This window comes from Thamnophis elegans, chromosome 1 (genome assembly GCF_009769535.1).
Source record: "Thamnophis elegans isolate rThaEle1 chromosome 1, rThaEle1.pri, whole genome shotgun sequence".
Classification (NCBI taxonomy): domain Eukaryota; kingdom Metazoa; phylum Chordata; class Lepidosauria; order Squamata; family Colubridae; genus Thamnophis; species Thamnophis elegans.
In genome coordinates, this window is record NC_045541.1 from 159,468,031 (window position 1) to 159,482,603 (window position 14,573).

At 40.0% G+C, this 14,573-nt stretch overlaps 1 protein-coding gene across 1 annotated transcript in view; it reads right to left on the bottom strand.

Moving 5' to 3' along the window:
• ABHD12B (abhydrolase domain containing 12B) overlaps positions 1–12,757 on the bottom strand; it is a 30,991-nt gene extending 18,234 nt beyond the window's left edge. The window contains exons 1-5 of the mRNA XM_032236742.1: positions 12,723–12,757; positions 8,107–8,234; positions 5,578–5,680; positions 4,163–4,282; positions 1,500–1,530 (exon numbers count right to left, since the gene is read on the bottom strand). Of these exons, the coding sequence (XP_032092633.1) occupies positions 1,500–1,530; positions 4,163–4,282; positions 5,578–5,680; positions 8,107–8,234; positions 12,723–12,757 (417 nt within the window). The remainder of the gene's footprint in view (positions 1–1,499; positions 1,531–4,162; positions 4,283–5,577; positions 5,681–8,106; positions 8,235–12,722) is intronic.
• Between the last annotated feature and the right edge of the window lie 1,816 nt (positions 12,758–14,573).

Genomic DNA, 14,573 nt, shown 5'->3' on the forward strand with positions numbered 1-14,573 from the left:
TGGTGTGTAGATGGAATTTAGCCCTATGTATTAGCTGATGGTTGAGCTGTTGGAATGTTCATGTATTTATTTAAATAATTTATATAGCTATCCATCTCACAGGCAGTGACTTTGGAAAGCAGATAGATAATTAAACCAAAAGAAACCGGTAACAGGCAAAATAATGACCCCAAATACTGATAAAAGAAAATAGTAGTTACAATATGACATAGCCCAAGGTCTAAAAACATCCCATTTTCAATCAATAAACAAATCCAATATGCTATGTTTCCAGAAATGCATTCTGTCAATATTCTACCTGTCTATTATAATCTTTACAGTGTTTGTTGAAAATAATGTCCTTTTCTTCTTCTTAGGTTATTGCGTCTTTGGGTTTTCTTAAGATATTTCAAAAGATGTTCTTTTTTCTTTATTTTTTGTAAACCAATGAGCAACAATAGTCTGTTGGCTTTCTCAGATATGTTTCTGGTGTAGGGCAGTTATACTTTTCATTGCAAGTGTCCCTGAAAATCAATGAGCAGTCTAAAGAAAATTCTGACTGCATTGATATTATTGGATGTATAAGATGAAAAGGATATCTCTCCTAATATGTAATCAGTTTCAATCTGGGAAACCGTTGACAATTTGCTTCAAGCCATATCCAAAAATTCTAGGGAATCCAATTTATTATAATTTTTTAAAATTTATTATAGCTGCCCACTTTATATAGACTCTTGGCAGCTTACAAATATAAACACTAAAAATCATTAAAAACATTTATCATAGGCAGCCCAGATTAAAACAATCAAATAATTCAGACAACCACTAGATGACACCAAAGAGGCAAGGATATCTGCACCTCTTTGCCGCCACCTACTGGCCAGCTTCATATGGGAGGACTAGGCATTGAAGTGCTTTATAGCAGGGGTCCCCAATCCCAGTCCATGGACCACTACTAGTCTGTGGCATGCCAGCAACTGGGCCAGGCAAACAAGGGAAGTTCCATTCACGGAATCCATGCAGCATGCAAAACCACACCCCCTCTGGTCTGCGGAAAAACCTCTCTCCATGGAACCAGTCCCTGGTACCCAAAAGGTTGGGAGCCACTACTCTACAGCACTGGATATGCTCAAATGAGTATTTGCAATAGAAAGGAGGACAGATTTTTGAAGAGACTATAAATTATTATTGCCCAGTAGTTTAAAAATAACAATAAAAGTACCTGTATCTACAGATTTAGCAGTAGGAAGTTCAAGATACATAATTTGTTATGTAATTGCTAAGAATAAGACCCTCAGTCCCAGAGAGCGAAAAGGAATGCACAGAACAGATAGTTAAAGTGGAATCATTAGGATAGCAAGAAAACTATTATTTCTGCCCATAAGGCGGGCACATTCACAAATAAGCTATCCAATCTCAGAATATAAAGCAAGAGAAGCATACTGTAGGTACGGACCTGTGAAAACAAAGACACCATAGCCCAGGCAAACTTTACTAGACACAGATTCTTTAATACATACCTTCATGAAATTAACTCGGTGACTTGTTGCCCTGGAAGAGATTATAGAAATTAGCTACCACAAATTACCTAAGAAACAAGGATGCTGTAGCTCTTCACTGCTTCCAGAAGCATTTAGTTGGTTGGTTTATTGGTTTTGTATGCCGCCCACTCCCGAAGGACTCCGGGCGGCTAGTTAAATCTTATGGTCATCAGAATCCTGGTCTAGATGAGTCTTTGGTCTGATTCAGCAACCAAGCTCTTTGGAAGTTCTTTAATAGCCTTCCACCAACTGGGTGCTCTCCAGCTGCCTTGGCTTCCAGTATAGCCATGCAGCCTAACAATACAGGAATGAAGGTGTAATATAACTGGAGGGCATCAGATTGGGCAAGGTGTGTTGATGTCCTCAGAATATTTGTTGGCTTTATTTTAAAATTCTTATTGCATGAATGATGGGAAAAGGAAAGAAATGAATTCTTTTGTTCCATAACAACTGGAATTTTAATGTAAGTTGGAAAACCTTGTACCGATCATTAGAAAGAGAATCTTCTACAACCCACCCTGTCAGCCTCTGTTTCGCTATTTGCTTTCGGCTGCCATTGAAACAGGGAGGGGGGGGCTGGTATTTGGGAAGGGAAGTTTTAAGTACAGGAGAGATTGTAAAAAGGGAGTTTTGTTCTCACTATCTACTGCGCATGCTGGAGATATTGATTGGGGTGGCCAAGGCCAATCGTCCTGCATACCAACCTGATGATGCTCTTTGAAGATGGAACTCAGATGAATCCTAAGAGATTTGCATATTGGACTGTGGGATGGGGTTACCAGGGGAAGGGGGTTGGGTCACATATTGATATGTATGATTTCGCACGCTTTTGCCTCAGATCTTGCTTTGCTTAGCTGCTATCTTTTCATAACCAGTAAAAGTACTCTTAAATGGAGTTAGGTGGTTTCTTTCTTGGTTGCTGAGGGAGGCTGGCTTGACACCCCCTTTAAATTCTCCTTTGCCTTCTCTTGGATGCAAGCTATGAAGTTTCTCTAATTTCTATTTCCAGTTGGAAAATTTGAAGTGATATTCTTGTCACTAAACATGCATTTAAGTAGTATTAAAGCATATCATAAATAAAACACAGTAATTAAACAACTGAAAGAAGCCATTAAAAAGATGAATAAAAATTGCAGACTTTTACCTAAATCTGTGAAAATTCAGACTTGACTCACTATTTGCAAATATGAGCAGGTGTTATGGGAACCTCTGCTAAGACAGACCAGGTTTTGTTTGCCAACATAGAGATAATGTCTCTTTCCTCTTCCTCTTTTCTTTTAACATGTCAATCCTGACTCCTGTTTATGCAGAAAGAGGCCTCGGGGTATCCACATGCATTCTTGCAAAAGAAGCTGGAACAATGCTTGGAGAGGGAGAAGTTTTACTCAGTCCTCCTCCAGACAATAAATCCTCCTCCAGACAATGCCCTGATGAGCATAACTCTAGCTATTTCTTAATGAGTATGTATGTCAAATCCTGGCTGTCACTATTCCCAGGGTTATAATTTTAAACGCAAAAGGAAGCAAATACATTATTAACCTTGTAGAAGCCAATGAGCAAATGGGCTCTTTGAAATTCTTCTCTGACAAGGAAAGGACTTGAGATAACCCACAAGTGTTCCAGATAATTGCTCCTCACAACAAGACTGCAAGATAGCAGTCTGCAGGGAATTTAGCACTCTAGGAGATAAGGGAATGCCATCTCACCTAAACCATAGTTGGAATGTTTATTGACACAGGGTTCACCTACTTTCTTTTCTAATCACTTTTGGAAATTGCTTGTTGATTGCTTTTCAGACATTAGGAACCTGTAGATTGACAGGTAGTTTTTTTCAATCCTTAGTGAAAGAAGTTTCAAATACAACTGTAAGGACTTTTAAAAAATTATTTTTTGCAAAAAGATAATTTTACAAATAAACTAAGGAGCCAGATGGATTTGAAATAAGATGTGAAATTAATTATAAGAATCACTCCCATTCAAAACAAATGCTGTTTGATAGGATTGGACTTTGAATGTTGGACACTATAGGGAACAGAAGGAATTAGTGTAAAGATTACAATGAAAATTGATCGCTTAAATTTGACTTACTAATACAGAATGGAGCAAAGAGTGACTTGGATAACATTCCTATGTTAACTCTATAAAAGAAACTTGTTAAAACTTAAAAAAATTGTGACAAGAGAGAAAGAAAAAATGAAAAGAAATTATGTTCTAGGATATTATTTCAAGGGATTCAAAAACACGATTGTCAAAAATAGAACGAAGGAATATAAAGTTGGTTTATTTGATCAAAATTAAAACAAGATAGGTTACCTCTTGTAGCCCTTCATGGTTTTTTTTTTTGTTAACTGAATGACTGAACAACTTTAAGGATCTATTTATAGATAAGGAAAAAAAGAATTCACTGTATTTTAAGAGAAAGTGACTACTGCTCATCATTTTATGGGATCACCATATTGCAAGTTAAGAATGCTGGCAACTAATGGTAAAAATTTAGCCCATGATAAAGGAGGTGTGAAGTCCTTGCTTCTCAACCTAGCAGAGACTTAAAGCTACTATCTCCCTCCCTGGATTGCCACCCCAACATAGATCATATAGGATAATCTCAGCACTAATGTTTCCGCTGAGAGTACAAAATTCACCTGGTACCCCCATTGCCATGGAGATAGATGATGATGGGGTTATCATCTGCGAGGGCCTCTTCATACCAGCTGAAGTCTTTTCCTTCAGCTTCTTCCCATCTGTTGCCTGCTAGAGCATACCTAAAACAGGAAACCAACAGATCAGACAGGCCCCTTTTAGTCCTCCAAGGTAGGCCAGACCAGCCAACCTCAGAAGTACTGACTTTATGTTTATCGTAAGGTTACATTAACAGAATCTTACAAGTCTTAAAATATTTCTCTCCTTTCCTTTTCCTCTCCAGAAACCTATAGAGGATCTTATGAAATGTTTCCCATGCCTTCCCTCCTTCTGCAGCTGAGATTATCTTGCTTGTTATCTGAAGGAGGTAAGCTACCTTTGTCCAAATTACTTAATGAACCAGGTCACTGAATTAACTGAAGTAGCCTAGATGTTTATTTTAAAAAAGAATCAGATTCATACATGCATCAACGGAAACAAAGCAAAAAACGAGGGAACACTGATTTAGCTTCTCTACTAAGGATATCACAGATGTCAGAGATTAATGTGGCAACTTCAATTGTGCAATCAAAGATGCTTTGTGCATGCATAAAAGGACAGGGATCAATTGTACAGTTGTGGCCACCATTTTGTCTTTGTTTACTTTTCCATGAATGCTCCATCTTGCTAATTTGAAGTAGAATGGGACAACTAACTGCAGCCAATTCACCCCGGCCAATGCACTGTGGGACAAATCAATGTGGTGTAACTCAAGAGAGGGTTAAGTGAATTGCAGTGGGCCTTGTCTCACTTTAGGTTTGAACTTTCTCATATTAAAAGTCTTCAAAGCTGGGGTGAGCAGCAATTCACTTGTCCCTCTCTTGAATTATCCTGCGTTGAATTGTCCCGTGGCGGGTTGGCTGGGGTGCGCTGCCTTAGACCTACCGGTACTTTGAAGTAATGGTCTCTTGGCCACAGATCTGATCTCAAGTGAGCATGATGTCAACTCATAAAGTTGCCATGGCGAGGAAAGGGGGGGAGGGCATTCCACACATAGCTTCAGCTAGTCAGATCTCAGATTACTGCAGCAGGTTTGGGAGGGGTGCACCTCATTGGGGAATGTGATTTATGACACAGGCTGAGGGGAGGGAAGAAACAGGGGTAAAGTTCAGCTATAATTCAAATGAGGCTCAAAATTGACCGCAATAAGGTCTTGCCAAATGGTGCTCCTAATAAATGACTAGTTTTCTTTTGAAATTTGGCTCAAGACTCATGACTCAATTAGGGTATCTTTCAGAAACCTGACACATGACCAAGGGAACTCCAAATTGGATCTATATGTTTATTTATTTTACGAAATTTATATTGCTGCCTATTGGAATGTGGCAACTCATATAACCTATCCCAAAGAGGCTGATGGAGCCAAGTACTTACTCACCAAATACCAACAGTGACTCCTGGTTCAGAAGTAAGATAGAAGTTTTTGGTACGCTTTACAAATACCTCCGGTTTATGATAATCTACTCCAAAAGGATAAGCCACTGCAAAAGAAAAAAATGACAAAGTTTGCTTTCAGTGAAATAAGTTGACCTCCCCTCCCATTTCCAGCCCCCTAAGCCAGGGGTCAACAAACAAAAACACTCAAAGAGCCATTTGGACCCGTTTCTCACAGAAAAGAAAACACCGGGAGCCACAAAGGTCCTAGCCGGAAGCCCCCTGTTCAATTCTGGAGCTGACCGGAAGTTCAGTTCTCCCACCATAGAGTCTCCTCCTAGAGCGGTGTACTTTTTCCTCTAACCAAAAGCCCTATCAATTGTGGAGACAACTGGAAAACCCTCCCCTTGCCTTAGAGTCTTCTCCTGGAGCACTGTGCTTCTCTTCCCCCCCCCCCCACCAGAAGCTCCTCTCAAAATTGTGGCGCCGACCAGTGACAGAGCCACAGCAGAGGGAGGAAAGAGCCACATGTGGCTCCAGAGCTGCAGTTTGCTGACCCTTGCCCTAGGCTATGACAAAGACTGAAAACTTCAAAACTTTAAAATTGTTTTAACTGGTTTATTTTCCCTGCACCCACAGAATGCTAGGATTTAATAATATTGTGATGGAAAGAACCACAAAACCTTCAGAAAAAATGATCCAGATTCTATCCAACCTTAATTCTGATGATATTTTGGATCAAGGGCCAGCAACATTTTCTTTTCTTTTTTTATTTAAGTTTTTTTATTTTTAAATGTATATAAGTATTAAATACATGAACACCATGACTTCTGGGTATTAATTTTGATACCCAATAATAATAATGAAATCGACAATTTTGATCACCTTACATTAGTCGTACTCACATCTTTCTAATATAATTATACAAAACACAATCATCTTTCAACTTCTTATCCTTCCATCTACCTGCTGATTTTAACATGTTATATTACAATATAACATATATAATAAAACAAGGACCAGCAACATTTTCACGAGCTAAGCACTCATGTGATCTTGTTCAATAGTAAAGGTAAAGGTTCCCCTCGCACATATGTGCTAGTTGTTCCCGACCCTAGAGGGCAGTGCTCATCTCCATTTCTAAGACGAAGAGCCAGTGCTGTCCTAACACGTCTCCATGGTCATGTGGCCAGCATGAATAAACACCGAAGGCTCATGGAACACTGTTACCTTCCCACTATTTTTCTACTTGCATTTTTACGTGCTTTCGAACTTCTAGGTTGGCAGAAGCTGGGACAAGTAATGGGAGCTCACTCTGTTACGCGTGCTAGGGATTTGAACCGCTGAACTGCCCACCTTTCTGATCTACAAGCTCAGCATCTTAGCCACTGAGCCACCGCGTACCATTGTTCAATAGTCAGGGCACCCAATTTTTTGAAAATGTATTTGAAGGGACCAAGATCTCACACAAGATAAACACATTTTATGTCAGATGTATGAGGTCACACCAGGAAGAAAGACACAATCTCAAAGGAACCTGTTTTTATTTTTTGCAATAAGAGGAGAGCTGGGCTCTTTCTTCTTTTAGATTTAGGTTTATTTATTTAAATGGATATAATCTGAAGCAGTCCCCAGCTTTGGAAAATCAGAATATCAGTTGGAAACAAGTAAGAAACATCTCAAAAACCCTGTACTATTCAGTAATTATTAAGCTAGTAAAACACATTTTTTTGAAAATGCTCTTTAAAACAGAAAAGAGAATTAAAAATATCAAGGAGTGCATTTCCTTTATCTATGACTGTAGGCTACCTCCCCATGTATTTTTTTCTCATGCTTATCCTGACAGGTGAAGAAATTAGTGTTATGCAATTGTTAGCTTTATCAATCTTTATTTAAACAAGCTTCTTGTAACTATCAGCATGGCTTTGGAGAGCTTGTTTGGCATCGTAGTTAGAAGTACTGGTCTTAAAACTAGAAGTTCTAGTCCTGGTTTAGATATGGTTTCGGCTGAATGTCTTCACCCACCCGCCTCTCAGTTGTCAAGAAACCTGTGTGAACCTGTCTACATATCTGCCAGAATCAAGACTGATTCAAATGAAGAAAACAGCATTTTTTAAAAAAAATAAAATGTCTTTATTTGATTACACAGGAAAAAAGAGAGAACATGGAGTGAAATATAATACTCTGATCATCCTTCCTTAATCTGTTTATGTAAAAAAGTATATTCATCACTTTAGCAACTAGCAATTTAGAAACCTTAGAGAGACTATGAAGTTGATCTTTTGCAATAATATTTGAATGGATTTCTTGAGCACGATGCATATCCACTGTTTTTGGGTTACAATTGCATTAGCTGACATTTTCAATAAAGAGTTACTTAGTCAAGTTGATAAAAACAATGATACTTTGAGTGGTTTCCAACAGGTCCTTAATCAGTAACTGATTTGTGAATTACTAGAGGCATACAGGAATAAATTTATAGATATTTCTATTTTCAATTGAGATAAGTGAATAAAACAACAGGAATACTTACAAAAATTGAGGTAGACGAATTTTCTTAATAATGGAGGGAATAGTCGAACTGTCAATGGTACAGAGATATATATAATAAATAGATACAGTAACACCCCCAGGACCATAGAGACATAATTCAGAAGTTCCCTAGAGGAAAAAAAATGGAATAAGATTTAATATATTGTTGCTTACAATAATTAGATTGCTTACATTGATAATCTAAGGACAAAAGGCTAATAGTTGTGATGGCTACAAGTAGACCTATGGCCACAACCGACTCCAAAATTTCCATTGCTAATTAGAAGGAAGTTGTTAAGTGAGCTCCACTCTATTTTACAACCTTTTTAAGCACAGTTAAGTAAATCAGTATAGTAGAAACTAGCTGGGAAGGTCATAAATGGCCTTTTTGGGATCCCGGGATGCTGCAACTGTCGTAAACGCCATTGTCCAAGTGCCATTTTGCTCACACCACCATTGGGAATGCTGCAACGGTTGTTAAGCGTGAAAATGGTCATAAGTCACTTTTTTGCAGGGCCGCTATTACAGTCACTTAACAAATAGTTGTAAGTCCAGAACTACCTGTGTATATTACCTCCAGTACTGGAAGCTAGAGAGCCTAAAGAAGAGAGACAAGAGAGCTGGTTGGCCACAGAAGGGTTTTGGAATTTTAGAACCAGTCACTTACAAACTGTTGGAAGTTATGTCAGCCTCCTCACCCACTTACCCTCCCCCCCACAAAAGTTACTTTTACAGTTTTGAAGTTCAGATGGCTGGGCTCTTCCTGCAGTCGTGCAATTGCATTTGGATGCTAAGCAATCAGCCCCAATTAATGGCTGCCTGCAACATCTCACCATCTTGTGACCACGAATTATGTTTGTGTTAAAACTGACATTTGTTTCTGGCAAAAAGCAGCCCTTGTGAACAGTGGGTTAGCTAAACAACCGTATTATTTGCTTAACAACCACAGCGGCCACTTTACCAATGTAGCATTTTGCATTTGCTGCAAAAAAAGGTCATAAAACCGAGCATGGTCATGTGTTCACCTACTTAATGACAGCACAATTTACAAAGATAATTCCAGGCTCAATTAGGGTGGTAGGTCAAGGATTGCTTGCACATCGCTTTTGAACTGGCACAATATAAAATGGGGGAAGCAATGGTTCCTCAAATGTTGGGTCATTGGTCTCATTATCACTGATTGTAAGCCTTGAAATCTAGGCCAACAGCTATTGGACTTGGTTATTTTCAGCCACATTACTTCTTGTAGTTCGAAATTACAATTTCTGCCATACAAAATTTCTCCCCAAGGCAAGAGCAAACTGGAACCTACATGACAATGCTGGAACTGTAGAAAGCTCCTCAGCTTCCAGATGAAGGGTTTTTTTGAGAGCTGAACCAGCAGTAATGCCAGCAGCAACCCATCCCTGGTGAGTATAGGATTTGCTTTCTGTTTATATACAATAGCTTACCCTGCTCATATTGGTGGGGATGTGGTCTTCTCCTTCATGGTTCCTTTATTAGGGTATTGCTTTCTACTTAACTGTTTGTCTGGTGTTAATCCCTTCTTATCTGGATGTTGGCTGCTGAAGAGAATATGTTTGGTCTTTTGGTCTCCTTCCTAGCTTCTTCATTGTCTTTTCACTGGTGTGTAAAATTGGTTTACTACTATTTTCTTTGGCTGATTTGTCTGAATGCCAATCTTCTAGGATTACAATTCCTATTACACACACACACCTCCTAACCAGCAGAGGCTTTAATTGGTCTGGCTGGAGATGATGACAGTTGTTCTCATATAACTGGTGTGTGCCATATTGTACAAGATCTATTCCGTCTTACTGCGCAACATGTTTGTTACAATATGTAGTAGGTTCTAAATATTTATGCTTCGTACCATATCCTACTCAAAAGAATAAGTCAAGATTGGCAACCCTATTTTTCCAATCTTCTGGGATCTTGTAACCAGACTAAGGAAACAGAAATGGAGAAAAGGTCAGGGGAAAAAAGGAATCCAATAAAAGAATGCTTATGTATTTTGCACAGTCTCAAGGGCCCTAAGTTACTAATGGAATGTGGATTAGACCTTAGGCAGGAGCATACACAATTGGGATGGGGGGAATGTGTCAACCATGTGAAAACAGCTGGCACAACTGGACAGTTGAACCCCCCCAACCATTGCATAGGTGAAAAGGGGACTTATTGATTCAATTGACCCTGTGGACACTCCTGGGCCTAGGGCTAACTTCACACTCTAATTTAGTGGTTCTTAAACTGGGGTTAATTTGGGTTTATCATGCAGGTAATAGGAATAACACTTATATACCACTTCACAGCCCTCTCTAAGCAGTTTACAGAGTTAGTATATTGCTCCCAACAACGTGGGTAAAGGAGCAATTTGCAATTATGAGTCCTATTAGGGACATGGTGTAAAACCGTAGGTAGAGCCTGGCTGTGGCGGCGGGGGGATATAATGACATTGGGACCAAGAAAAGGGGTACCGGTAATTGGGTCAAGCAGTTTAAGAACCACCGGTCTAATCCTTACACACATCTGATGAAAAGAGTCAAACTGAATGCAATGATAAAAAGAAGGAGAATTTCTCTATAAAATGGCAACTCTAAGGATCTTAGGCTCCCTCACTGTGGTATGACATAAGAGAATCAGGTTTTTGCCTGGAGGAAAGATGCAAGCCAGCACTCCCACGGAGATGAAGAGATTTATCTGATCAGGTTCAACATCCCTAAAGAACTCGGATCTCACAGACAGATTCAGAAAGGACCGATTTGTGAGCCAAGCCAGTGGAGGAGGAACAGATGGCACTCCAGCAGGGAAAGGAGGCCAGTCCTTTGTCTGGTTGCCAGGCTTGGTTGTTTTAACTGAAAAATTTACATACCGATATACTTCTGTTTTCATCCAGCCACCCTAACCCTGTTATAATCATTGTTTTGAGCATCTTTGGCTTGCCAAAATACTCTGAAAGATTATTATTTTCTTAATTGTTCAAAGCAGCTTTAAACGCTTGTGTCATATTTGATGACAGTGCCTGCATTATCAGAACTCTCATCTCAGCACATTTGGGCACATCTGCTCAGTCTATCTAAAGTGTTAAAAGTCTATCATTGGACATGCCTTCCATATTTTCAAATCTGCCCAACTTGCATTCTGCAAATTTTCTATTCTAAATAAACATATGAAGTCCCCAAACATGGTAAATACAATAAGGTGGCTGTGGATTAAAACAGGACAGTTTCTAAATCTTCAGTCTCCTCCAATTACATTAAACTAAAACTTCAACTGAGTGCTGGCAGGATATTATGGGAGTTGAGGGCAGTATGTTAAGGAAAGCTAAATTTTGGAGTCCCACAAGCATATCCAAGATATACTAGAAATTAGTATATCAAATATCATGTTAAACCATAGTTTATTTTAATATACATTGTTGAACAAGTCACAGTTGAGTAAATTTCTTAAATAAACTCAAATGGAAGGAGAAATAAAACGTACATTAATCTACACACATTTGAATAATATATAATGGTGATTAAAATGAATTAAGACTGGAAGAAAAAGTTCTGCTTTTTCAAATTTTCTGTTCCCCAAAACCCATGTCAACTCATGGAACTACTGGATCAGTTTTTCCTCAATCTTGACTACTTTTAAGATACATGGATTTCAATCATGCTGGCTGGTGAACTCTTTGGAATTGAAATCCATACATCGTAAAGTTGTGGAAACCCTATGCTGGAGGACCAACAGTTGCTAAATTTGAGGCTGTTCTATTTTCCATCAGCAGTTCTTGGAGGATGTGTTTGAGCGCAGCAGTAAAATAGTTGGATTTTTAGTGAGATCTATTGCCTAAGTTTAAATGACACACATAACCAGGCAACTGAAATGCTCCATTTATGCAACAAATATGCCGATTTGTAAGCTAATTGGATGAGCTGGATTCTGTCCCAAACTATAACCAGTTCTGGTCATGTCAAAGTCTACCAGGTTCTGCCAAAGGCAACTCTGTTAAAAGGCACTTTTGGGGCATTTTATGTACTTCAAATGATGGTTACAACAGTCCACTTAGTCCAGAGATAATGGAGTTGGAAACCTCTTAGACTTAGAAAGTTCACTGGATCGCCTTGGCTCAGCTTCCACCACTCGGCCCATTTTACTACTAGGCTAATATAAGGATACACAAGAACGCCTCCCGTTTACCCTCGCCTGGAATCAGGATGAGATTTTAACTGGAGTCGTAAGCAAAGTCCCCAAGGCAAAGGCCTCTTGGAGCGCCGCGCGGAGCTGAGCGTCAGGGGCGCGTTCAGTTCCCATCTCCTTTTATTTACCGGCGCTTCTTAAAGCGCGCCGCGCTCGCCGGCTCTTTTCCCATAACGTTTCATTTTATACATTCGGAAACCTGTTTGGAATTTAATTCAGGGAAGAGCTCAGTTCGCCTCGACTCCTTCATCTTCTCTCCACCCGCCCCCTTTTCTCCCCGCAAGCGACGGATGAAATCGGCGGCAGCACACAAAAAAAGGAGCAGAGGTCCAGCGACGCGGCGGCGAGGTGGCCGGACGCAAAAGGAGGAATCTCAAGAGGTCGGCACCGGAGACAGCGACACGCTCACCGGGCCTCGCGGCAGCGCCTTACCCATCAGGCAACTCGGACGAGGCGGCGTGGCCCATGGCAACCCAGGCGATCTCCTCTACTGGACGGCCGGGCGGTTACCGCGCGGATGCCGGCACCTACGTACCTGGTCGCCTTACAATCTGCCGAAAAGGAAGCAACCAGCAACTCTCCGCCTTCAAAAAAGGGGCGGATTGGATCCGGCACCGCAGGTCCGCGCCCACGATGCGGGTTGAATGTGGGGAGGCGGAGGCCGGTCGCTCCAAGCCACGCCCAGGACGCCCATAGACCGGAGCCGACTTTCTTCTCTCCCTCAATATTTTTGCCATCTATTATACCGTGGGTGTGTGGGTTTGGGTGTGTCAATGTGACAGTGGTGATGCTATGTTTTTAAAAAGTGCATAAGTGCACTATTTGTCCATGGGCTCATGCAACATTCAAAATTAAGACTCGGTAATTGCAAAGGAGAACTGCCTGCTACTAATGTTTAATTGACCTCTGGTTATGCCTATTATGTAAACCTTTCCAGGTGAAATAGAATAGAGTAAAATAGAATAGAATAAAATAGAATAGAATATTAGATGAGCGCCATCCTCTGGAGTCGGGAATGATTAGCACATATATGCAAGGGCAACCTTTATTGTTACCTAGGTAGATGTCATTTAGATGAAACAAAGGAGATAAACTTGAGTTCCAAATGTGTGTAAGGGTTATTTTCACCATAGAATTGTTTCAAGGAGATGCTGTCATCCACAAATAATAAAAAGATCAGGAGAAGGTCACCTGTCACCATGTTGGAAGAAAACCCCATCTGGTTCAGTTCCAAGCTGGGAGAAAGACACTGGAAACGTGGAGGCTGATTGGAAAGATGGTTTAATGATGAACAGAACCCACCATCGTTTATGGTTCTGGTGCAGCTGACCAATTGGTTTGATGAGTACATGGATTTTATACGTTTCAGAGATCCTGCTAGTGAGTTTGTGCAATGTTTGAAACGCCCTCAGAGATTGTGAAATATAGTGAGCTCTGTGTCTTGTGCTAAATGGTAGTGGGTTAATCCTATTATGTCCTGAAGGATCATGCAACAGAATACCTTACACCACCAGACTTGAAATTTTGGGCTTAGACAACTTAGAACTTCGCCGCCTTCAGTCTGACCTAAGCATAGTAGTTATAATTATCTGCTACAATGTCCTACCTGTTAATGACTACTTCAGCTTCAACCGCAAACAATACACAAGAACATAATAGATACGCATTTAAGGTAAACTGTACCAAACTCAGTTGCAGAAAATACGACTGCAGCAGCAACAGAGTGATCGATGCCTGGAATTACCTGACTCAGTGGTTTCTTCCCCAAACCCCCACAACTCACACCATTCCTAAGAGGTCAGTAAGGGGGTGTACTTAAGCACACCAACGTGCCTACCGTCCCTGTCCTAACAATCCCATTTATTTATATCCATTTCATATATTCATAATCTTGTAGGTACTTATATCTATTATCTTTCACATGCTTGACAAAACAAATAGATAAATAAAATAAATGTCCTGTTCTTTTTAATCCCATCATCCCAGAGCTGAACGTCTTTTGTTTTATAGTTAGGTTGGCCCAGTCTTTCTTAATGGGCACAAACATATCTTCTGAGGGCTATTAAGAAAGACCGAGTCTGCTTCCTGCCTCTATAAAAACATGTTTCTTCATTTTTCATTTAGGGAAATAAAATATTCTGCCTTTTTTTAATATTCCTCAAAAATTTTAATTCTTCTAGGAAAGGGGGAGCTTCCCACACCCAAGATTGACAGTGCCATTGTCCCATACATTTAATGCTTAAAATATTCCCCCTTCCTTTTAAATCTACTTTTGCTACTGGC